This window comes from Raphanus sativus, chromosome 9 (assembly GCF_000801105.2).
Source record: "Raphanus sativus cultivar WK10039 chromosome 9, ASM80110v3, whole genome shotgun sequence".
NCBI classification, from domain to species: Eukaryota; Viridiplantae; Streptophyta; class Magnoliopsida; order Brassicales; family Brassicaceae; genus Raphanus; species Raphanus sativus.
In genome coordinates this window covers 1,593,741-1,616,872 of record NC_079519.1, presented here as the reverse complement: position 1 = coordinate 1,616,872, position 23,132 = coordinate 1,593,741, and the positions used below count along the sequence as shown (strand labels likewise).

General features: G+C 38.9%; 3 protein-coding genes and 1 pseudogene across 3 annotated transcripts; 3 read left to right on the top strand and 1 right to left on the bottom strand.

Moving 5' to 3' along the window:
- The first annotated feature begins 236 nt into the window (after window positions 1–236).
- On the top strand, window positions 237–8,892 carry LOC130499550 (histone-lysine N-methyltransferase ASHH2-like; annotated as a pseudogene).
- On the bottom strand, window positions 8,865–10,457 carry LOC108827149 (glutathione S-transferase TCHQD). Its single transcript, XM_018600498.2, has 3 exons — window positions 10,272–10,457; window positions 9,727–9,971; window positions 8,865–9,624 (listed from the first exon to the last, which is right to left on the bottom strand). Exons 2-3 carry the CDS (start codon window positions 9,933–9,935, stop codon window positions 9,033–9,035), a joined length of 801 nt encoding a protein of 266 aa, XP_018456000.1. The 5' UTR covers window positions 9,936–9,971; window positions 10,272–10,457; the 3' UTR covers window positions 8,865–9,032.
- Window positions 10,458–15,838: 5,381 nt separating this feature from the next.
- On the top strand, window positions 15,839–19,206 carry LOC130499547 (protein kinase STUNTED-like). The gene is made up of 9 exons (XM_056993719.1): window positions 15,839–16,214; window positions 16,480–16,580; window positions 16,645–16,882; window positions 16,969–17,505; window positions 17,598–17,846; window positions 17,923–18,166; window positions 18,248–18,395; window positions 18,463–18,612; window positions 18,690–19,206. Exons 1-9 carry the CDS (start codon window positions 16,049–16,051, stop codon window positions 18,921–18,923), a joined length of 2,067 nt encoding a protein of 688 aa, XP_056849699.1. The 5' UTR covers window positions 15,839–16,048; the 3' UTR covers window positions 18,924–19,206.
- Window positions 19,207–20,147: 941 nt separating this feature from the next.
- Window positions 20,148–23,083, top strand: LOC108827148 (probable methyltransferase PMT10). Its single transcript, XM_018600497.2, has 8 exons — window positions 20,148–20,987; window positions 21,080–21,229; window positions 21,305–21,575; window positions 21,654–21,924; window positions 22,004–22,261; window positions 22,358–22,480; window positions 22,554–22,631; window positions 22,701–23,083. The coding sequence occupies exons 1-8, from the start codon at window positions 20,373–20,375 to the stop codon at window positions 22,897–22,899; spliced, it is 1,965 nt and encodes a 654-aa protein (XP_018455999.1). The 5' UTR covers window positions 20,148–20,372; the 3' UTR covers window positions 22,900–23,083.
- Window positions 23,084–23,132: the final 49 nt, after the last annotated feature.

The following is a 23,132-nucleotide window of genomic DNA, read 5'->3' as shown; positions in this document are numbered from 1 at the left end:
TATCAGAGTATAGAATTAAATAATTTACTTTTTACTATATAGATTAACGGAGAACCAATTTAAAGAGAAATTTATCATTATGAAAAGAACAATCACACAAAAAATCCAACGCAAACCTATTTAAGAAAAAGATCGAGAGTGTCCTAATAGGCAAATTAACAAAAAAAGAAAAGAGAGAGATTACATGTGAAAAGAGAAATAAAAATAAAAAATCGAAAAGCTCCCAGTAGAAAAAAAAAAAAAAAAAAAACTGACGGCTTCGCGTTTGTCTCTTCCCCTCTACTTCCGATTCCATCGCAAATCGTCTCCGCCTCTCTCTCTCTCTCTCTCTAGGGTTTGCTTCCGCTCCTCGTTTCCCCCAGCTTACGTTCCCTGTCATTCGCCTAATCTCTAGCTCCTGATTCATGAGGTTAGGGTTTCGTTTATTTCGTCTTATCTCTTCCAAATTTTCAATTATTTTATTATCCTTTTCCAATCACGATAGAATCAAAGGGTTTGGTTTGTTTAGTCTGTCATCAATGTTGATGATACTCGATTCGTCTATTGAATCGGGGTTAGGCTTTTCGTTGACCTTAGAAATACTGGATCACGTTGGGTTCGTTCGTCTTTGATGGATGATTTGATTTCTCGTTAATATCCTCTTTTTCTGATTAAGCGTTTGTGTGTTTGTTTGAAGCAGGTGAACATTACGATGGATTGCAAGGAAAATGGTGTTAGTAGTGACCCTTCTGTGTGTGCCGGCGGCGATGAGAATCTCACCTCTGCGAAGGCTGACGGCGAAGAGATGGAGTTGTTAATCACTTGTCTGGAGACTCCCCTGGCTGCATCAGTTATAACCCTACGATGGAGGAGGAGGACGTTGAGCAAATGAGAGACGGGAACAGTGTCGGTAAAGATGAAGATGAGGAGAAATCTGATGCTGTTTGTTGCGTTGATAAGGAGAGTCAGAAACCGGGAGTGGTTTCAGAGGAAGCTCGAGGATCGGTTTCTGATGCTATTGTACCTGGTGGCACAGTATTATTACCCATAGGGGTCAATGAAACAGGTACTGAGGCTGATTCTGTGGAGAAGTTTGAGTCTTTGGGAAACGCAAAGGAGATAGACAATGATGATGGTGGTGGTGAAGGTGATGGGTTTAACTGCACCTTTGGTGGTGGAGGTAAGGAAGGTGGTAGCGATGCTGGCTTTTCTGATGATGTATCTCTCATTCGGAGTTGTCCGTTTCCAGATTCGGTATTGGATTCTGGGGGGTTTGGCTGCAGTGAGACAGAGAATCATATGAAGTCTTCTGGTGATATTGATGGTAATATGCCTCTCGCAGTATCTCCTTCATTAGCTGTTCCAGAAATGTTTAGTAATAACGATGGTGGCCCACGTTCACATGATCTTGATGACGTCGTAGACACAGAGACGATCAATCCAGATTTGAGGTTGGTACATGATGATGAGCTTCATACTGATCTTTCTGAGAAGAATGAAACACTGCTAAAGAACCACGTGGGGAATTCATCAAGTGAAAGTGATGTGGCCGCTCTGAGGATGAATAATGATGTGGCTGCTGATCCGAGAGCTCAAAATTTCAGTCGGATATCACCCTTAGAGGAAAACACCTTTGGTGTGGAAGCCAACGCCCCTATTACCGACCCTTCTCTGGTGAGGAGTTTTCCATTGAAGTTTGGTAATGGAGGCACTGGAGCTCGTAATCCTGAAAACGCAGTGGACTCGATCAGGATAGTAGATGGCAATGGCAGAATAGGTGGTGAAGTTGCTTCTGCATCTGGGACTAGCGAGTCTTCACCGCAAAGGAGGTCCCGAGCTGGTAAACAGGGTAATATTTCGCAGACAAAACGGAGTGCTCCTCATCCGAGAAAATCCTCTAGAAAGAAACAGTCAGAAAGAAATTTGGAATCAATTTTTAACTGTTCGAAGCAGAAGAGGAGCTCTGTTTCAAAACCAGACCGTTCGTCTCAGTGGGGATTACCATGCAGGACCGCTGAAATCTTCTTACAGAGCAATAATATTCCTTATCGTAGACCTCCACAACACGAAGCAAAGCAACCTCAGAACAATCCTAAAAATGGAGAGCATAATAGTTCCAATAACGGATATGTAGAAGGACCTAGCAGAAACATCCAAGCATCAAGTGGCTCTTGCCTTCGTTTGAAAGTTAATTTGGTAAGTCAGGTGGCCATAATCCTTTGAACGTTACAGTCTCTAAGGTCAGTGGCAACTCTTTGCCGGCTGGTGGTAGTGTTAAGGCCGGAACAGGTTTAGAGTTTCCAGGGCCAGCAGATGTTGTCGAGGATAAACTCCAAACTGGGAAAACTAGAGAGCAGTTAAAAGAGAAAAACAATCCAGTGGAGAAACTTTCATGCCGGCTGTCACCTGATTCTATTACGGATGAGAAAAAGAACCAAGACGCTGAGGGGTATGTAGGAAGCTAGGTGGTGATGTTTTAGATGAGGGTACACACCTTTCCTCCAGTATAATGGTTGAAGAGTGCGAGAGGGCACTGGAACCCGGTCCCTGGACGCTGAAACTTCACCAGATTCAGAAGTTATCAACTCTGTGCCTGATTCTACTGTCAGTAATGGACTTAAAGAGGATTTGCCTCATGTTTTTTTCAGCACTGCAGAGGACATGGTCAATACGAACAGAGGACTAGAAAAGCAAGATGAATTGCTTGCTTCAGCGTCTCCTTTGGAAAATGGTTCACATCTAATTCCAAACGCCAAAAAGGTAAACAACCCAAGTCAAAAGGCAATGGAACAAGAAAAGGGAAATCCAAGTCCAAGTCTGCCAAAGGCGGGAGAAAAAATGAATCTCATGAGGGGTTAGAGCAACACAACTTTAAAAATAGGAGTGCTGGAAGTGATGATAGTAATGATCATGAAGTAAGAAGAGTGGAGTCTCACGAAGCAACAGGTACGCCTCTTTTGATTAGCTCTACGTCCTTTGTCTACACCCCTCTTGCACATGTTATGTTAAACTGATGAGCATGCCAATGTTTTCCATTTCTTTATGAAGTTTCCACTCATTTAATACACAAATGATTAAGTTGCATATTATGGAAACTCATGTAATAGGTGCTCTTTTTAGACGCTAATATTGGAAAAACCATTAATGGCGGCGCCATAACACAAGATGTGATTCATGAGGAAACGGTCATGGAGCTTACTATTGAGGATAGCTCTTCCACAGAGAGTGCCTGGGTTCGTTGCGATGATTGTTTTAAATGGCGACGTATACCTGCTTCTGTGGTAGAGTCAATTGACGAGAGCTCGAAATGGTATGTATGCATATGAACTTGTCTCGTTGAAACTCCTAGATGAAAAGTGTGTTGCATATGATAGTTAATCTTGTTGCGGTTTGTGATTTGTGTAAACATCTTGCTTGTCGCGTTTGCATCAAATATAACCTTTTATCAAAGTTCCATTGTGCTTGATAGGTTTTAATTTTTTGCAACCTGAGATTGAAGGTCAAATATTTATAATTAGATTTTGTGTCAAAATGCATTTGGACTTCTTGTCCGTAGCTTTATATGTCTTCCACAATTGCTACTTAGCTCATCGATTTTTATCTGTTGTAGTCTTGCTCTACATCTAATATGAATTTTCTTTTGTTTAAAGGATTTGTATGAACAACTCAGATAAAGATTTTGCTCACTGCTCAATCTCTCAAGAGATGTCAAATGAAGAAATTAATGAAGAGTTGGGCATAGGACAGGATGAAGCAGATGCATATGACTATGAGGCGGCTAATAGGGGGAACGACAAGGAACAGAAGAGCAAACGTTTGCCAGGTGAGTTCAGTTCAGTATTAGTGTACAATAGGAAACTATCATATGATTTAATATGTATTCAATTTTTAACTGTGTTTTTCTTACCCGCAATTATGCAGGTAACAAAAAGGCGTGCTTCAGGGCCATAAAAACAAACCAATTTCTTCATCGTAACCGTAAAAATCAAACAATTGACGAGGTTAATTTTCTTGTACTTTTTATGGTAGTAATGATTTAGTGGAAATGTGTTTCCGCTGTCAGTATTGTCCTTTTCTATAGTTGCTACTTAGTTATCATGATATCTTCTATTTTGGACAGATAATGGTTTGTCACTGCAAACCACCACCTGATGGTAGACTGGGTTTGGAGAAGAATGTCTCAATAGAATGCTTAACATTGAATGTCTCCATGGTACCTGCCCTACTGGCGATCTATGCTCAAATCAGCAGGTGTGATGTCTTGTTTGCAAGCAAAAGCATTACATTCACAGTCAAGTTATATCTTCTCAAATCTTTTGGCCTTATTTCTGCAGTTTCAAAAACGGAAATATGTTAAGTTTGAGAGGTTCCAATCTGGTAAGAAGGGGTATGGCCTGAGATTGCTTGAGGATGTACGTGAGGGGCAATTCCTTATTGAATACGTTGGAGAGGTATGCTTCTGATGATGATTCAAATTTGGTAGGATGTTATCAGTTGTAGATGGGCTTTTGTTAGCGTATAGTTTTTTCCGCATATGTGCTTTTCAAAAAACATATGTATACTGTGAGTTAGCCAATAGATGGAACTATCATATGGATCATCTCTTTTTTGTAACAGGTGCTTGATATGCAATCCTATGAGGCTCGTCAGAAGGATTATGCTTCTATGGGTCAGAAACATTTCTATTTTATGACTCTGAATGGGAATGAGGTAAATATCTTTTCTTTCTAATAAGCCAGCTGCTTCTTTCTTCATCTTTGATTGAAATGGTTAGTGGTTTTGCTGTTTAAAGCCTGTGGAGTTGTTGAGTAAAAACTGTGCGATTGCTAGTATTTGCGAGTACACGACATATTGTTCCCTGAATGCGTCTCTTTTCTGATTTTAGATGCATATTTAAAGAAGTGAAGTTCCATCTTTGTAAACCTTTTCTGGTTAAGCAATTTGCTTGCAGCTGTGGTTAGTTACTTTTAGGTTTCTTATTTGACCTTTGCAAACGTAAGATGACGAGACTATCCTCTTCTCTTTGTCTTTTTCGTCTGACACTCGTATGTATCTTTATCAGTATCACCATCTTGCGTAAGCTCTAAAAGTAACATATGAAAATGGCTTCAACGATTTTATTGCAAAAGCCTATTTTATCCTTGCACATTTATTGAACTGGTCTATGCATAGAGAGGTCACCTCTGTTGGTTGTGTTGCATTTTGCAGTAACTTTGTAAGTTTTTTTGTTAATGCAGGTAATAGATGCTGGTGCAAAGGGAAATCTAGGGCGTTTCATTAACCATAGTTGTGAACCTAACTGCCGTACGGAAAAGGTGACTATTATGCGCTCTTTGCGGTATCGTGACTCATAGTCTGATTATAAACTCATTGATAAAAATCTGATTAGAAAACTTCTTCTTGAGCTTGTCTGCTTCTTATTTACTTCTTCTGCTTTATTATATATTTATGTGTATGTTTTTTTATCTTTTTACCTATTAAATGTTGTTGCAGTGGATGGTGAATGGTGAAATTTGCGTTGGAATATTCTCCATGCAAGACCTTAAGAAGGTAGGTTCTCTCACATTTACGAATGCTCTGTGATATTGAATTTCACTAGAAATTGTAAATTTATACGGCCAACAATTTTCAAAGGGTGTTTGATAAACTATGTTGTTGTGATCTTATAGGGAACACATTAAATTAACATGTTTACACAAATACAAACGCCATAGCCAAAAAGAATCAAGGTCTGCTATTAAATTATAATGAAATTTTTAATTCTGTCTGTTGCTTTGCCAGGGTCAGGAGTTGACATTTGACTACAATTATGTGAGGGTTTTTGGTGCCGCTGCCAAAAAGTGTTACTGTGGGTCATCACATTGCCGAGGTTATATTGGGGGAGATCCTTTGAACGGTGATGTAGTTGTTCAAAGTGATTCAGATGAAGAGTATCCTGAACTTGTGATCCTTGATGATGATGAAAGTGGGGAGGGAATCTTAGATGCAACTCCTAGGATCTTCATTGATAGTTCTGACATGCAAATGCCACCACAGAAGTCTGAAATGGTTGATGATTCCAAGGACCTTACTTCCCAATCGCCTAGCTCATTATCTGTAAAACTTCCAGAGAGCGAGATTCCTCCATCTTTTCAACCAACCGAAGTACCGAAGGAACTTTCAACGGACATGCCTGTCATTGATGTCCAGCAGGAGGTTCTTCTTGAAAAGAAGACTAAAAACACATCTCCGACGACCAGTTCTCCCAGCAGAGTGTCCTCGGATGGTGCAAATGCTAATAAGACAGTAAAGCAAGGATCGGGTGAAAATAAGAAGATACTTTCACGATCTCGTCCGCGTATGAAAACTTCTCGTTCATCTGGGTCTAGTAAGCAAGACAAAAGTACTCTTCCTGGTGTTAACAAAGCACAGACTACACCAGTCAAAAAGTTGCAACAGCAGCCCATCAAATCTAAAGGATCGGAGGAAGTCTCTCCCAGCGGGCGTATTGAAACATGTATGGTACTAGTATTAGACGTGAATTGGTAAAAATACCAGAATCATTCAGTTATACTCGCTAATAACACCACCAAATTTAATTTGCAGTTGAAGGGAAACTGAACGAGTTACTAGATGTTGGCGGAGGGATTAGCAAGCGGAGGGTAAGTTGCATAGCATTACTTTCCCACTTTTACTAGTTATGCTGTAAGGTTAAAACATCATCTTTTGCTTCTTTCTAAGGGTTACTTATTGGTTTGTGATTCTCATCCTTGGCGTGATTCTCATATTAATATCCCCTCATTATCCAGCTATCTAAGTTCCTTTTCCTTTTCTTAAACAAACAGGATTCAGCAAAGGGATACTTGAAACTTCTGCTTCTCACTGCTGCTTCCCGGGGCAGTGCCAATGAAGGAATTCAAAGGTCTCCAAGCATTTAACCTGCTTATCTTAGTTCACATTATCGATTTATTACACTCTGCATCTGTTGCCTGAATTTTTTTTTTTTTGGGTAAAACCATTGCAGCAATCGAGATCTTTCAATGATTCTTGATGCCCTTTTGAAGACAAAGTCACGAACAGTTTTAGTGGACATAATCAACAAGAATGGTACGTCTAACTTGTTGGTACCTAGTCATGTCCTTTTCCTCTATTGTACGAATCTTTTTTACCTTATAAAGATGGATTAACCTCCAAACACCTCCAGGTCTGCAAATGTTACACAATATCATGAAACAATACCGGAGGGATTTTAAGAAGACCCCAATACTTCGAAAACTTTTGAAGGTACATTCTTGGTCAGAACACACTAGGCACTTTTTAGTTAAGTGATAATACCAACCCAAAGGCAGTTCTTCTTTCATCTTAGTCAATGTGAAATAATCATTAAATTTGGTATGAAATGACTGTGCAAAGTGAATACCAGTTACCAAAGAGTTTTGAGATTTTCTAGCAAATGTGTTCTTAAATTGTAGGTTATTTACTATCAATATCACTTGCTTTGCTTCAGGTATTAGAGTATCTTGCTACAAGGGATATTCTTGCACTGGAGCATATAGTCAGACCACCTCCTTATGCAGGGATGGAAAGGTTCGTAAATTTTATAATGGCTATGTCGCCTGTGTCTTTTTTTCTTTTACTTGATAATTTTATGACATTTCATGTTTATCTCTGTGCAGCTTCAAGGAGTCTATTCTAACACTCACCGAGCATGATGACAAACAGGTTGGTACCTAGCACCATATGACATTTCATCTTTATCTATTTATTTAAGTGAGACCTTGGTCAGATGATCATCTGGGTTATAGCTTCTAGTTTCCAACTGGTTTCATGTGTATGCCTGCAGGTTCATCAAATTGCGAGAAACTTCCGAGACAGATGGATCCCTAAGCATTTTAGAAAACCTTGGCGCATGGACAGAGAAGATAGATCTGAGTCTAGAAGATCACCTATAAACAGCAGATTCAGAGCATCACAAGAACCTAGATATGATCATCATTCGCCAAGACGTGCAGAACCATTTACCTCCGTCATATCATCAAGGGCCGCAACTCCTGAAACACCTTCAGTATCTGACGGGTGCATACAACCACCTACTTCCTCCAGCCTTCCTGAGACAAATGGACGCAAGCGTAAAAGCAGATGGGACCAGCCGTCTACTTCAAAGGAGCAAAGAACCATGACAGATGTCCAAGACGACCTTCCACCCGGGTTCACATCACCTTGCCCGGATGCGCCTAACGCAGTTACCGCACAGCCACAAGCAAAGTTCCTTTCTCGGCTAACAGTCTCCTATGGAATCCCGCTTAGCATCGTTCATCAATGTGGTTCACCCTGCAAAGACGACCCGAACAGCTGGTCTGTTGCTCCTGGGATACCGTTCTCTCCGTTTCCACCTCTACCACCTGTTCCTCACGGCGAGTTTTTCGCCAAGAGAAACGGAACAGTCTGTCCCTCCTCCATGGGAAACCCGGGTTGCTCCAGTGAGATCAAGCACTCCGGTTGGAACATCTCAGGTGCTACAGGGACTGTCTCAGCCTCTCCAAACCGGAAGAGAGAGTTTTCATCTGATATAGGAACAAGTTACTTTCGGCAACAGAAACAGAACGTTCCTCCATGGATGCGGAACAACAACGGTTGGGAGAAAACAGCAAACATCCCTATACCTGAGGCATCTAACTTTAGAGAAGAAGATCAACAGCCAAGAAAATCTTGACTTTAGAGAAGTGTACACATTCCATGAAAGTTCAGCTCTCGAGGAGAATTACAAGTGATGATGATTGATTGGTTAATTTGGCTCATAGAAAAGAAAGTCCCCTTTGAGGGGAAAATCATATGCTTTTTCTACCCCTTTTGAGTATATTCTAAATTCTTTTGTTTTATAAACCAAAAAGTAAAAAACCTTCATCTATAAATTAAAATTCACATTTCAATGTAAGAGCAAATCACATTCTTTATTCACACATTACAAACTTCTTCAAATAAATATTGCTTGCTACAAACTTTTCTCAACTTTACAATGTTATGTAAAATGAACATTCAAAGTGGGAAATACAAAAACAAAAGAGACCAAATCTTCAATATTTTCTGAGCAAGCTTCTGACTCTAACAAACATCCAAGTCTTCAAAAGTGTTGCATATTTTCTCCAGCCACTAAAGTACCTTCCAATAACCTTCTTGTAGCTTGGTCTACTCCTCACAACCACCCAATACTCAGCAAGATTCTTCCTGCTACTTATATACTCCTCTTCCAAATCCAACAGCGATAACCTAGCCAGCACAGGCACTAGCATCACATCAGCCATGCTAAACTCATTCCCTGCCACATAACTCGTCCCCTCTAGCCTGCTCTCAACCTCATCAAGAAGCCTGAGCAAATGGTCTTTGCTTCTCCTCAAGGCTTCAGGGTCTTTTAGTTTGTCCTCTGTCTCGTAAGCTTCCCTTAGCTTCCTATGGTAAGCACTGGCCAAGTCCGGAGACTCGGCCATCCGCGCAATCATAACCATCCTCAAGAACTTGGAAACATAGAGGCGGCGATTATCAGGGATGTGAGCAAGTGTGAAAAGCTTGGAGTCCCATTCTCTGATCTTCCGCATCCATTCAAGTACTTCTCTACCGAAAGTAGCATCCTCTACACCAGAAGACACCTCAGCTATTCTCTCCAAGTATCTAATAAATTTTAAAATAACTTTTTTAATTACTATCACACAAAAAAAAAAGAGAATATTATTATTTTAACAATGGAGGAGAAAGTGTTGTAGCATATAATACTCTATGATCTCAATAGTGTCCAAAATGATGTGAGAACCGTTCCTGAAAACGGGAAGTTTGGCGCTGGGATTCATCCTGAAGAAGGAAGAGTCCATGTGCTTGCCTGTGATGGGATTCACATGGTATGATGTGTAATCAATGCCTTTCTCTTCCAAAGCTAGTCTCACTCTCTGGCTGTCTAACGAGTATGGATGATGATATAACTGCATTGCTTCAGACCAAAGACCAAAGTATTGTCCAAAAAGCTGCAGCATCAAGACAATAAAAAACACAATTTCAAATCCAAACCTAAACTGTCATATTATAAAAAAAAATTAGGCAGATTCTTATTACATTTCAAGAAACTAAAAAGTACTTAAACCCCGACCAAAAACTCATCAAACTAACACATTAAAACACCAAATTAACACTACATGAGACTCCTAATCTGTAATAGCAACCAAATATACTAAAGGTACTGAAGATCAAAACTCACGAGAGGTTCATACAGAACAGGGCATAATAGCTTCGATATGCAGCAAATAAAAGAGAAGACATGTACTTACACAACAAAAGCAGAGAAGACTTTCGAGAACAAGAACTGAATCAAAGTAAAACCCTTTCGTGGTTTCTCGAACTGAGGGGAGGAGATTCCTTTAAAAGTTTTGTCCTTTTTTTTTTAATCTCTCGTCTTTTGATGAAGAAAGGGAGAGACAGAAGTACTGTACAGCTAAGATTTCCTCTGAATTAATTTTTTTCCGGAAAGTGCGAGTATCTAATTCTCCTCTGCTTACGCGTTAATGCGTACTCGCTCTCTGATATCGCCACGTGGTATGTGCGTACTGCTTCTAGTCAACTCTCTTGAGAGTCAATAGCGCTTTTAATATGGTTAATCAGGTGAAGTCGCTCGAGGGTATTCCTGTCTTTTTATATTCTGCCTACTTCTTCATCATTTTTCCTTTTTTTTTTCCGTCAATTTTTTATATTGAAAAAAGGCAGAACCCATAACACTATCAAGGCCCAAGTCCAACAACCATGGACCCGAGCCCAAACCGAAATACACTTACAACAGTAGAAAAAAAGAAAATGGGCTAAAGGTCCAAATCGAGTCCACTGATTTGCGGAAACCCTAGCCCCCATCTCTACCTCTGCCTCTAATCGATGGATTCGCCGAAACGGCGCCTTAACAGAAGCAACCAACTCGTCGACCTTCATCACCGGTGGTCCTCCGTCGAGATCGTCAATCGGACATACCGAAAACTCTTCAGAACCACCAACTCGTTTCCTCGGGAGTAAATCCCGACATCACAGCCTCCACTATCTTCTCTTGTCGGTGGAAGCTTCATCGGAAAATTCCTCATCTGCTGAGATCTCATTCGGACTAATCCTCATCCACCACACCGACAAGACTAACAAACCAAACACCCTTCACCACAAACACCCAAAAGTACACCGGGTTACTAAAGCGGCAGCGCGGAGCTTTGTTAGCCTCCGCTCTCCGTGACCAAAAACCGGCGGAGACGAGTCTGACGAAGACTCTCTTCCCGGTAGCTAGAGCCGGCAACGGTGGAGCTAAAGAAGCCTCCACCTCCCGGAGAAGACCACACACAGCCATGCAAACCGCTTCCTCTCCACCAGAAGCCTTCAAACGAGAGCGTCGTTGCTCCACAATCCAACCGCCGTTAGAAGTGGATGCGGACTCAGAGCTCGGACAAGGCGCTCGTTGAAAGCGCGGCGAAGACGGAGCCAAAGAGACTAAATACAACCGATGAACTAGGATTCCGGCGCCGGCACGGACGCTCAACCCAAAAAATCGCACTTCTCTCTTTTCTCTCTCTTCTCCTTTCTATATCACTCTCTTTTTCCATCATTTTTCCTTTATCTACCAGAATTATTGGTTCTATTATTGCATCTATATTACTACTTTTTCTCATTATTTAAAAAGGGATCCAAAAATAGACAATTTTAGAAGTATTTTCTGATCTGAAGAAACTCTTTAATCTGGTAGCTCGGCAGCTGCTCGCAAGTTACCTTTTTTTTTGCAAAAATATAAATTAGTGGTGAACGGAACACTCCTTTCTCATGGGCCTAAAGATTGTTGAGGTATAATTTTGGTAAGATATTGATTATGGCCCAATTATAGTCATAATTTATAAGCCCACTATGGCCCAGCGAATTATAAAAATGTATGGCAGAAACTATTGTTAAAAATATTAGCAAAGTTAAATTTAAAATATTATAGCAACGATGTATATCAATAATTTTTAGATGATTTTATGTGCTATGTTTTAGATGCCTGCTCAAATGTTTGAGGGCAGATGTGCAATCGACTACACACGATTATATAACGAATGAGTATACTATTCACGTGCATGGACCACGAAAGAAAAACACTAACCTCTAAAACAGAAGAGACAATAAATATAAGCCCCATAATGTTGACGCGTAACTAGCCAAAAATATTTCAAAGGTCTCATTCATCTCAAATCTACTGAATTTAAGAACTTTTATTTTGCAACTACGATTTTGTCCTCTCTTCATTTCTTTGGTTCATTAAATAAATTTAATGCAGGCACAGAAGCATCTTGGTTGTTCATAGTAGGTCCAAAAATAATCATAGATATATAAAATAGACTAAAATGATCGAGTAATTTTTTTCAAGACTTTCACCCATAAGTTAGAGAAACATCAACATCATGCATATTGTCGATTTGTTCATATATCGCAGTCATTTTTGTTACTAATTTGTTGTTTGTGAAATAGTTTGTCTACAATGATCACAGCTGCTAACACGGTTCCGTCTTAAAAACATTGGGTTATATTAAACTTTTTTTTAATTGTAGAATTTCCAAGTAGAGTAGAACTAGAAATGCCAATAAGTCCATAATCTCTTGTGACCCTGAAGTCAATGTTTAGATTCCAATTTAAAGAATCTTAAAAGTTTCAATGATTTCATACCAAAGGTGGTTTGAATTGGAGAGGCATCATCTCCTTACATATATTCCATATATTTTATAATAAGTGTCAATTTAGTTTTTTTTTTGTTTCAAAATCATTCTATAATCTCAATATAATTTTATGCATTAAATCTAATTTTTACTCAGGGCCGGCCTTGAACCCAAACAATAGAAGAAACGGTTTCCAACCGCCAATTGATATCAACAAAATCGGCCACGTTTTGATCAAAATCTATCTTTAGTATAGTGGTTTAATATCTCTTGAACATTCAATCAAATCAGGGTTCAAACTCCCCCACCAACATGTTTTTCTATTTTCGGCCATTTTTTTCATTTTTTGGCTTCTAGCCTTAGGAATTCTAGAACTGGTTCTGTTTTTACTCATTTGAATAACCTATACATTTTTATTTAATTTATTTTTATTTAATTAATCATATATTAAATATGAATATACTAGTCAATTATATAAAATTTTTAATCTCAGTGAAAATTGTCAAATTGATATATATTTAGAAACGGATGGAATATTAGATTTGTTGTCACTGAAAAAATAAACTACACTGCTAATAGCCAACCAAAGTACACAGTCACATCGTATTAATTTCTGATTAGTGATCGATTAATATACACGTGGTTTGTCAATGAATGGTATTGAACTATTGATGAAGTTTAATTTTTGATTAATGATCGACTTATAATACACGTGGTTTGTCAATGAAGGGTATTGATTAAGGGGAGAAAAATTCATTATTTTGCTCACATCTAATTCTACTAAATTGGCCTAGTTCTGACGTAGACATGTAAGTATGCAACTCTCCGTCATCTTAAATGACATGCTATTTTATATGGACTTTTTTTTTTTGCAAAAGGCTTTATGGTCATCATATTTTGAGGCTGTATAATATATGGTCATGGTTCACGCTTCTTTGAAAATCAGTTTTGGTTTAGGGGAACTTTTTAAATATTTTTTTTCAATTTTTTTTTAAAAAACAATATTTCATTAATCTAGAAATTATTTGTTGTAAAAAATGACTCAACTGTCAAAATATTTCCAAGTAAATATATATGTTCGAAGATTATCCTCAGAACTGAAAGTTACTATAAAATGTGGAGTGTGTGATAAATCATTTAGTTTAGTACAATTGCACTAGCCAATAATCAACTATAACATTTTATGACAGAGGACCAGAGGTGAACATTATTTATAGTATTCATCCCCCATAAACCATGCGAATTATTGGGGCACGGTCTTTTTGGATTCGTTATATTCATTTACGTACGACACAAGTCGTGATTAGCTAGTTAACACGAAAATAAAATAAAGAGAATGATTGTGTTAAAAAAAAATTAAAACTAACTAAATAAAGTTAAAGAAATGAGATGTGTAAGTAACACCAAGTGGCGTTGTCGTGGCGGAAACAAAAGCCACCAACCGAGTAGTCCACGTTTCCTTATCTTCCGGTTAGTGTCTTTGACCTCTCATCAGTTTGTTGCCACTTTCATTTCTCATCAATGTACTATTTGATCATTCAACGTTATGGAGTAATTAATAACCCAAAACAACACCTCCAATGAAATCCTTAATTTGAGTCATAACAACTAAAGATACTCCTTGCAATAATATTTTAGTATGATTAGAGTTTTTGTCTTGAAAATGTAAGAAAAGAGTGAGATGGAAATAGAAGAAAGAACGGTATTACCGTGTTAGGGTCAATGGTTCATATCATGAGGTAGACGCTGATGCATGCATTTCGGATTTAGTTGGCGTGTCGTTTTCTTGCTTCTAAAACGGGAGGTATTCTGTTACTACATCTCCCTCCATCTTTTCCCCACCACCATAATAACTAAACCTTCTTCTTCGGCAATGATCATGACAGACGTATTGGGGCATGAGGAACCGCGTTTAAGTGACGTTACTAATACTATAGACGCCGTCGTATATCAAATTACGTAATTAATGTTGTGTACGTTACCTGGTGCAACCGGTAAGCATTGCAGAAAACGTCTTAAGATATGATGACGTGATTATTATTAATAGTCAAGATTGACACTTGTAAGTTATAGCCTTATAGGGTTGTTGGAAGGGTCACATGACATGGCCACATGGGTGTGGTTTTTGTTCTTCGTACCGGACATATTTGAACCACAAAACGGGTTTATTTCCACCGACCCATATATTTTGCATTTATTGCAATAGTTTGTGTTGTCCCGAAAAAAGCAATAGTTTGTAACCATGGTGCCTGCAGTAATAATTGTTCTCCATATTGCTTCTAAGATATGATTTATATTTTGGTATTTTAAGATTTTTATATGTTAATAATGTCATGTTATTTAATTTTTTTCTGACAAAAGGCTTAATGTCATGTTATTTACAAAGCGGATTCGTTCTCTTGAAACTTATGAGTTTTGTGATGTCAAAAAAAAACTTATGAGTTTTGAAACAATTAAGATTAATAAAGCAATATATACACATATATATTATAACTTTGTGACCCGATGATCTACATATTAATTGTTTTAAAAAAACTAAACTGAAGACAGCTATTTCATATCAGTTATCCAAAATTGATCATCTACAATTGGTAAAAAGAATCCTATATGGTTGTAATGTGAAAACACGATCCCAAACTCCGGATAAGAAAGATACAAAAAGTAATTTCACCACAAAAATAATTGTCCACATTTTGAAGTTTATATTTTATTTGAAGTTGTAGATATCGTTGGTGAAGTTGCCTATTTTTCGTTTCTTCGTTCATCTGACTGAAATGATTAGTAAATAAGTCAAAACGTATATTTTCTTTCTGTTAACACCAACTTTTTTCCCGTCATTTATGGATCAGATTCGTTTTATTTTGTTTTCTGTTAATGTTCTTTAGATTATACTTGCATGACTTTTATATAGTTTAATAGTTTAACTAGATGATTTTTAGTACTATATACGGTAGCATTCGATATTTTTTTTCAATTGAGATAAGCATTTTGCTGGACTTATCAAATGAAAATATACAGTATACATATGATTATATAAACATGCACACGGTGAGACTATGTCAAAACTTTTTTTTTAAACAAAGATTTTAAAAAGATGAGTAAAATAAAGTAGTAGCTAGTAGGGTTTTTAAAAAATCATTTCTAAAAATATAAATTAAAAAAAAGATGGCTGCTCCTCTGTATTTCTGAAGAGAGCATCAAAAGCAAAACCAAACCTGCGGTTAAAACTTAACCATCATCTCTGCAACTACAAGACAACATAAAGGGAGAGAGAGGATCTTGTGTTTGTTTTGGAATTATATATACAATCATCATCAATAACGATGTTCTTTTTTCCTCTCTACAAACCACACGTCATCCAAAAAGGCAACATTTGACTCAGACAAATCAGAGAAATGATAGAGAAACAGAGCTCCTCCGTTGAAGAAGGTGGACGATCAGGCCGTACGATTCTGGTCGGCGTGAAGCTAGACGCACCGAGCAGAGAGTTACTCACTTGGGCTCTTGTCAAAGTTGCTGAGCCTGGTGATACTGTCATCGCTCTTCACATCCTTGGCAACCGTACACACTCACTCTTTTGTGTTCTGTTCTGTTTTTAACAATAAAGCTTTGATCTTCTTTTATGTTCTGTAATAAAAAAAAGTTTCGGTACACACTATTTGTGTTCTGTTCTGTATTTACAATAAAGCTTTCTGTTCTGTTCTGTTTTTACAATAAAGCTTTGATCTCTTATTTTTTTATGTTCTGTAATAAAAAAACTTGGATCTTTTTATGTTCTGTAATGAAAAAAAAAATTCGATCTTTTTTGTTTTGTGTGTGTGTGTAGAGATAGTTGATAGAGCAGGGAACTCTTCGTCGCTTGTCTCTTTGGTGCAAACATTCGACTCTGTTCTTGACGTGTACGAAGGCTTCTGCAATCTAAAACAGGTAAATAAAAAAAAGTCTCAACCTTTTCAATCTCAAGACTTTCATAAAAGTTTTTTATTATTAGGTGGATCTGAAGCTGAAGCTATGTCGTGGCAACTCAGCTCGAAAGATCATCGCTAAAGAAGCCACGTCGTTTGGTGCATCGAAAGTCTTAGTTGGAGTCTCCAAAACCCACCACACCATTCGTTCGTCAGCGTCCGTTGCTAAGTACTTGGCCAAGAAGCTACCAAAGGATTGTTGGGTCCATGCTGTCAGCAACGGTAAAACCGTGTTCCAGAGAGAATGGTCTCATCTTTCTCAAGGTTTGACCCTTTTCTTGTTGATAAAGTTTCAGCCTTTTCTTGTCTTAGTGTGAATGTTTTTAGTGGGTTTTGGATTTGTGTCACAGGCAAGGAAGATGTAAGGAAGAACAATCTGTTGAATGTGCTTCAGAGATCTGTTGCATCAAGTGCCACTTCCAAAGTTGTTAGCCACTCAGAGGAGGATCAATCTCGTTCTGAGAGTTGTTCGGTTTGTGGTGGTTCGGATTCTTTGTCTAAAAATGACACAACTCCTCCTCCTGATGATGATGAGTACCACAAGGCAAAGGAGATTGTGTCTGAGAAAGGTTCTACAACTATGGTGGTTAGGAAACAGTCTGAATCTATAACAGGTTGGCCTTTGCTTCGTCGAGCTTTTACTTCAACAGGACCAGTTACAACATCTCATAAGCCTTCTCAATGGGCTCTGAAGCTTCCTCCGAGGAGCATTAAGCAGATTGGTTATGACTCTACCACCACCACCACCACCAAGAAGTCTTCTTCTCCTGACACTAGTCCAAGAAAGCCACACGAGGAACTAGAGGGACTCTCCGAGAGATTCTCATCAGCTTGCCAGGTTTTCAAATACAAGGAACTTGTTTCAGCGACATCAAACTTCTCCGCTGGTTCGTTCCTTCTTCTCTCCTTTTAACCAAATGATTATAGTTCTTGAAACTTTGCTATTTAACTAAGAAAAGCATTATGTTTTTTTTTTCAGATAATTTCATAGGCCTAGGAGGCAGCAGCAGAGTTTTCAGAGGCTGTTTAACCAACGGAAGAGAGGTTGCTGTGAAGATCCTCAAGCAAACCGAAGATATCTTGAATGATTTCGTTGCTGAGATCGAGATCATCACAACGTTAAACCATAAGAATGTTATCTCCCTTGTAGGCTTTTGCTTTGAAGACAATAACATGTTGCTTGTATACAATTATCTCTCCAGAGGAAGTCTAGAAGAGAACTTACACGGTAAAGCCCTTAAGAGCGCTACTCAGAGATTCTATGTTGTTATGATCATTGAATCTAAACAAATGCTCAAAAACAGGTGACAAGAAAGATTCTCTTGCGTTTCGTTGGAGCGAGAGGTTTAAAGTAGCTGTGGGAGTAGCAGAGGCATTAGACTATCTGCATAACACTGCTTCACAACCTGTCATCCACAGAGATGTTAAGTCATCAAACATACTTTTATCTGATGACTTTGAGCCTCAGCTTTCTGATTTTGGGCTGGCGAGGTGGGCGTCTATATCTACAACTCACATAGTCTGCTCTGAGGTGGCTGGAACCTTTGGGTATGTTTTGTTTTATGAAAGTTCTTGAAAATGTTTTTTTTTTGGTGCTTAAATCTTGTTTTTTTTTGTATTGTATGCAAGCTACTTGGCTCCAGAGTATTTCATGTATGGTAAGGTGAATGATAAGATAGATGTGTATGCATTTGGTGTTGTTCTACTTGAGCTGCTCTCTGGAAGAAGACCTATTAGCAGTGGATGTCCAAAGGGACAAGAGAGTCTTGTCATGTGGGTATGTGTTTTGCTTTCTAGACTCATTTAAAAACCAAACTCTGCTCTTATGTAATGGTCATGAACAGGCTAAACCGATTCTAGAAGATGGGAAGTATTCTCAGTTACTAGACCCGAGTTTGAAGAATAACAATAATGGTGACCAGATGCAGAGGATGGCGTTAGCTGCTACTCTTTGTATCCGACGTAGTCCTCAAGCTAGACCGAAAATGAGCATTGTAAGTCATGTTTTTTTTTTGTTCTTCTTGTCATAGCTCCTGTGCAGTTGTCTTAATGAATGTTTGGATTGATGAAGGTCTTAAAGCTACTCAAAGGCGATGAGGAGACGCTCAAATGGGCAATGCAACAAGTGAGTAGTTCCTCAGATGAGTCAGAGATGCTCAAGGATGAGGAATGTGAAAGATCTGAGTTGAAGTCACACCTTAGAGTGGCTCTTCTTGATGTTGAAGATGACTCTCTCTCCATGGGAAGCTTCGACCAAGGCGTCTCTGTTGAGGATTATCTCAAAGGCAGACACTCCCTTGACTGAGGAAACTATTGTGTGTGTTTTTGTATATATATTATTGGTCGGTGGTGGGTTTTTTTAGCCTTCGTTCCTCCAAGTTCAGGGTTGTTATTGTAGGCTTCAATTGTTGAGGAGTGTTTTTCACAGTTTTCATCTTTTTGGGATACTTCTTATAGTTGTATAATAAAACCAAAGAGAAAAATCCTTGCAAACAGAGCCAGATTTTTTTCTTTTTTTTGCATCCTCTTTATAAATAAAAAGATTCTGCTATTTTATTAAGATGCAATACAAATAACAATTCATTGCTATTTTTATTGGTTTTACACAATATACCATTGTTGACACATTTGTTTATTACTTACATTATGTATTTCTCCATATGCAATTACCATGGTTTTGACTTTTGAGTAGTTGCACAGAATAACAATCAATACCTTAACTGATTAATGTATAGCAATGTGCATTACATATATTTCTCTAAACTAAGTTGCGATTGAAGAATTATTTATGACAATTAGAGTGGTTTAAATACTTGAAATCATAAACTACTACATAAAAACGAGATAACAAATACAAACCTTGTATAATCTCATATTTTGTTTCACATTCAATGGAGTCTTCAATGAAATGTATTCGTTTTACTTATGCATATAATATCTTTGCATGCTATAGCAGCCTGGTTCATATGACCAGAAGTATTGTTCTGGGTAGACAACAAACACAGTGTTACAAAAATCAATATCATAATCAAGAAGCAAAAATTGTATTCCTAAACTATTTTTAAAAAAACGCACACAATATTATTAAAGCTATTTGATCATTATAATGATATACATGTACACAACTGAAATTTACATAGTCAAACCCAAAGTAAACTCAACATACTTGGTGTTGGAGTAGGAGTATCCAAAGAAAATCGGTAAAATTGTAGTACATACGGTAAAATGTAATAAAATAATTGAAATGCACGTGAGGGAGCATATGGTTGGTTATATACCTAATCTCTAAATTCAGCAAGTCAAAAGAAGATCATATTATCCTCTCTCAACTATACAATTAAAGAAAGAAATGTGATTCTTTAACCATATAATCCAACCAGATTTTCAAGTCAAATTAAATTAGATTTGTTTTTAGTCTAAAATAAAAGATAAGCGTCGATCCACTATATTAAAAAATTAGTTAAAAAAGCAAATAGATTTCTTCCAGGTTGTAATTAGGTCATCACTATAAAACGCCTTTAACTATTCTTTCTTCTTCTTCTGTTCTGTTTCGATTGTCCTCATGCGAGCAGTAGTCCTCGAGTTCCGTACCTTCACTCACTCCCACCTCATCCACGTGTCTCAACCTCCACCTCCCTCCCTCCGTCACTCCACCGTCGTCTGTTAATTAACTCCGTTACAAACTCTGTTTTTTTTTTTTTTTTGTTTCTTCTGCCGCGAAAGTGCTCTGCTTTTGTGTCACCGTGTGACGACGATGAAACTCTCCGACGTGGGATTAGACGCGGTGAAGACGCCGAGGCTGGTCAAAGTCATCGCCTTTGCGTTTATCTCCATCACGACCATCTTCCTCTTCAACCACTTCTCCGATTCCTTCTCTTACCCATCTCTCATCTCCTCCTCCAACAACAACGTCTCCGAATCTGCTCAGACCAACGCAACCGCCGCGTCTCCTTCTCCTCCTCCTCCGCGTCCTCGTCTCAAGATCTCCCCTCCTCCTCTCCCGCCGACGGTGGTCCGGACGGGAATCATCGACGAGAACGGCGCCATGTCAGATTCCTTCGAGATCGGAGTGTTCGATCCCGACACCATCGACGAGATCAAGACGACCGGGAACTCCTCCTCCTCCTCCTCGTCGGAAGATGGTGACGGCTCGAAAGTTGCGTTTCGGATTGAGAAGTTGAGGGTGTGCGACAAGAGGAAGACGGATCACATCCCCTGTTTAGACAACGAAGAAGAGATCAAGAGGTTGAACAGTACCGACAGAGGAGAGAACTACGAGAGGCATTGTCCTAAGAATAACCTCGCCTGCTTGATTCCGCCGCCTGATGGGTACAAGAAGCCAATCCCATGGCCACAGAGCAGAGACAAGGTCATGCAGTTTCATAAAGCACCTTCCTTTACTTCGGACATAGCTTGTCTGAGTGTAAAGTCACTAACTTGATGTGATTCTCTACTGTTTAGATATGGTTCAACAATGTGCCTCACACACGCTTAGTGGAAGACAAAGGAGGTCAGAACTGGATAAGAAGAGAGAAAGACAAGTTTGTTTTCCCTGGAGGTGGAACTCAGTTCATCCACGGAGCTGATCACTATTTAGACCAGATCTCTCAGGTCTGTTTCAACTCAACCCCCTCTGTTGTTATTTACCTCATCTGTTGAGATCTTAGATTGAAAACATTTTGTTAGATGGTTCCGGGCATTACATTTGGAGAACGCACTCGCGTTGCGTTGGACATTGGCTGCGGCGTGGCGAGCTTTGGTGCCTTCCTGATGCAGCGTAACACCACGACTCTGTCTGTAGCACCTAAAGACGTCCATGAGAATCAGATACAGTTCGCTTTGGAGCGTGGCGTCCCCGCGATGGTGGCTGTCTTTGCTACACGGAGGTTGTTGTATCCAAGCCAGGCTTTTGAGATGATCCATTGTTCTAGATGCAGAATCAATTGGACCAGAGATGGTTTTATTATTATCTCCTCTCATTTACTTTTGCTTTCTCCTATAATGTATGTGACTAAAAAGCTTTTTGTTTGCACAGATGGGATACTTCTTCTTGAAGTTAATAGAATGCTTAGAGCAGGAGGGTATTTTGTTTGGGCTGCACAACCCGTTTACAAGCATGAGGATAACTTGCAAGAGCAGTGGAAAGAAATGGTAGATCTTACGAACCGGATCTGTTGGGAGCTTATCAAGAAAGAAGGCTATATAGCCGTGTGGAGGAAGCCTCTAAACAATAGCTGCTATAACAGCCGTGAAGCTGGAGCCAAGCCTCCTTTGTGCAGACCTGATGATGATCCTGATGATGTTTGGTACATTAAGTCTCATTCCACTAGTGTTGTGTCTTCTTGCAACTCTCTATGAGCTTTGGGGTTTCTTGTTTTTTTTCAGGTATGTGGATATGAAACCGTGCATCACTAGATTACCTGAGAATGGCTACGGGGCTAATGTCTCCACATGGCCTGCACGTCTTCATGATCCGCCAGAGAGGCTGCAGAGCATTCGAATGGATGCTTATATATCACGGAAGGAGATTATGAAGGCAGAGTCTAGGTTTTGGTTTGAAACAGTAGAGAGTTATGTTCGGGTGTTCCGCTGGAATGAGTTTAAGTTAAGGAATGTTCTTGACATGAAAGCTGGCTTTGGAGGGTAAGTACTAATTCTCTATAAAACGCCTAATTACCGCCTAGCGATTTCTTTAAAAATTGGTATGACTTAAGACTACTTTGATACTTGTTCTTGTAGGTTTGCAGCAGCATTAAACGATCTAGGGATTGACTGTTGGGTTATGAACGTTGTTCCGATAAGTGGATTCAACACCTTGCCAGTTATATATGACCGTGGGCTTGTAGGGACTATGCATGACTGGTATAAAGACACTCTTTTAGTCTTGTAATACTCCCACATAACTTACATCTAAGCTCTTTGGTTTTCTCTCTAGGTGTGAGCCATTTGACACGTACCCAAGAACATATGACTTAATACATGCTGCATTTCTCTTGTCTAATGAGAAGAAGAGGTAAGAACTTTGTTGAATGGTTCAAAAACTTGATTGGAGTAATGAACTGTGTTTGGTGTGGACCCACAGGTGCAACATAACGAACATTATGGTGGAGATGGACAGGATGCTGAGACCAGGAGGACGGGTTTACATAAGGGACTCACTGTCTTTGATGGACCAGCTTCAACAAACAGCTACGGCCATTGGTTGGAAAGCTGGGGTCCATGATACAGGGGAAGGACCCCACGCAAGCGTTAGGATTCTGATTTGCGATAAAGGGATTTGAGAAAGGGGATACAAATATCCTTAAGTGGGATGATAAGTCCGCTCAAAGGCGACAGTAGTAGTAGAGTTACTGACTGATGATGATTGCTACGTTGTTTTCATTTGTTCTCTTTCTTGTATAATGAAAAGAGTGAAAACACACTTAGCACATTTTTAAACACTAAAAGAAAGTTGAGAAACAGAGATTTTATTTTGTCGGATCAAGAAACAGCAACAAATGTATACTTGTTAATA

Excerpts from the sequence above, each read along its gene's own strand:
- LOC130499547 (XM_056993719.1), top strand. The coding sequence starts at position 16,049 with ATGATAGAGAAACAGAGCTCCTCCGTTGAAGAAGGTGGACGATCAGGC. Across the intron at positions 16,883-16,968 it reads ATGGTCTCATCTTTCTCAAG|GCAAGGAAGATGTAAGGAAG; the intron begins GTTTGACCCTTT and ends TTTGTGTCACAG. Across the intron at positions 18,613-18,689 it reads CTAGACCGAAAATGAGCATT|GTCTTAAAGCTACTCAAAGG; the intron begins GTAAGTCATGTT and ends GGATTGATGAAG.
- LOC108827149 (XM_018600498.2), bottom strand. The coding sequence starts at position 9,935 with ATGCAGTTATATCATCATCCATACTCGTTAGACAGCCAGAGAGTGAGA. Across the intron at positions 9,625-9,726 it reads GACACTATTGAGATCATAGA|ATACTTGGAGAGAATAGCTG; the intron begins GTATTATATGCT and ends AAAATTTATTAG.
- LOC108827148 (XM_018600497.2), top strand. The coding sequence starts at position 20,373 with ATGAAACTCTCCGACGTGGGATTAGACGCGGTGAAGACGCCGAGGCTG. Across the intron at positions 21,925-22,003 it reads GATGATCCTGATGATGTTTG|GTATGTGGATATGAAACCGT; the intron begins GTACATTAAGTC and ends GTTTTTTTTCAG. Across the intron at positions 22,262-22,357 it reads ATGAAAGCTGGCTTTGGAGG|GTTTGCAGCAGCATTAAACG; the intron begins GTAAGTACTAAT and ends TTGTTCTTGTAG.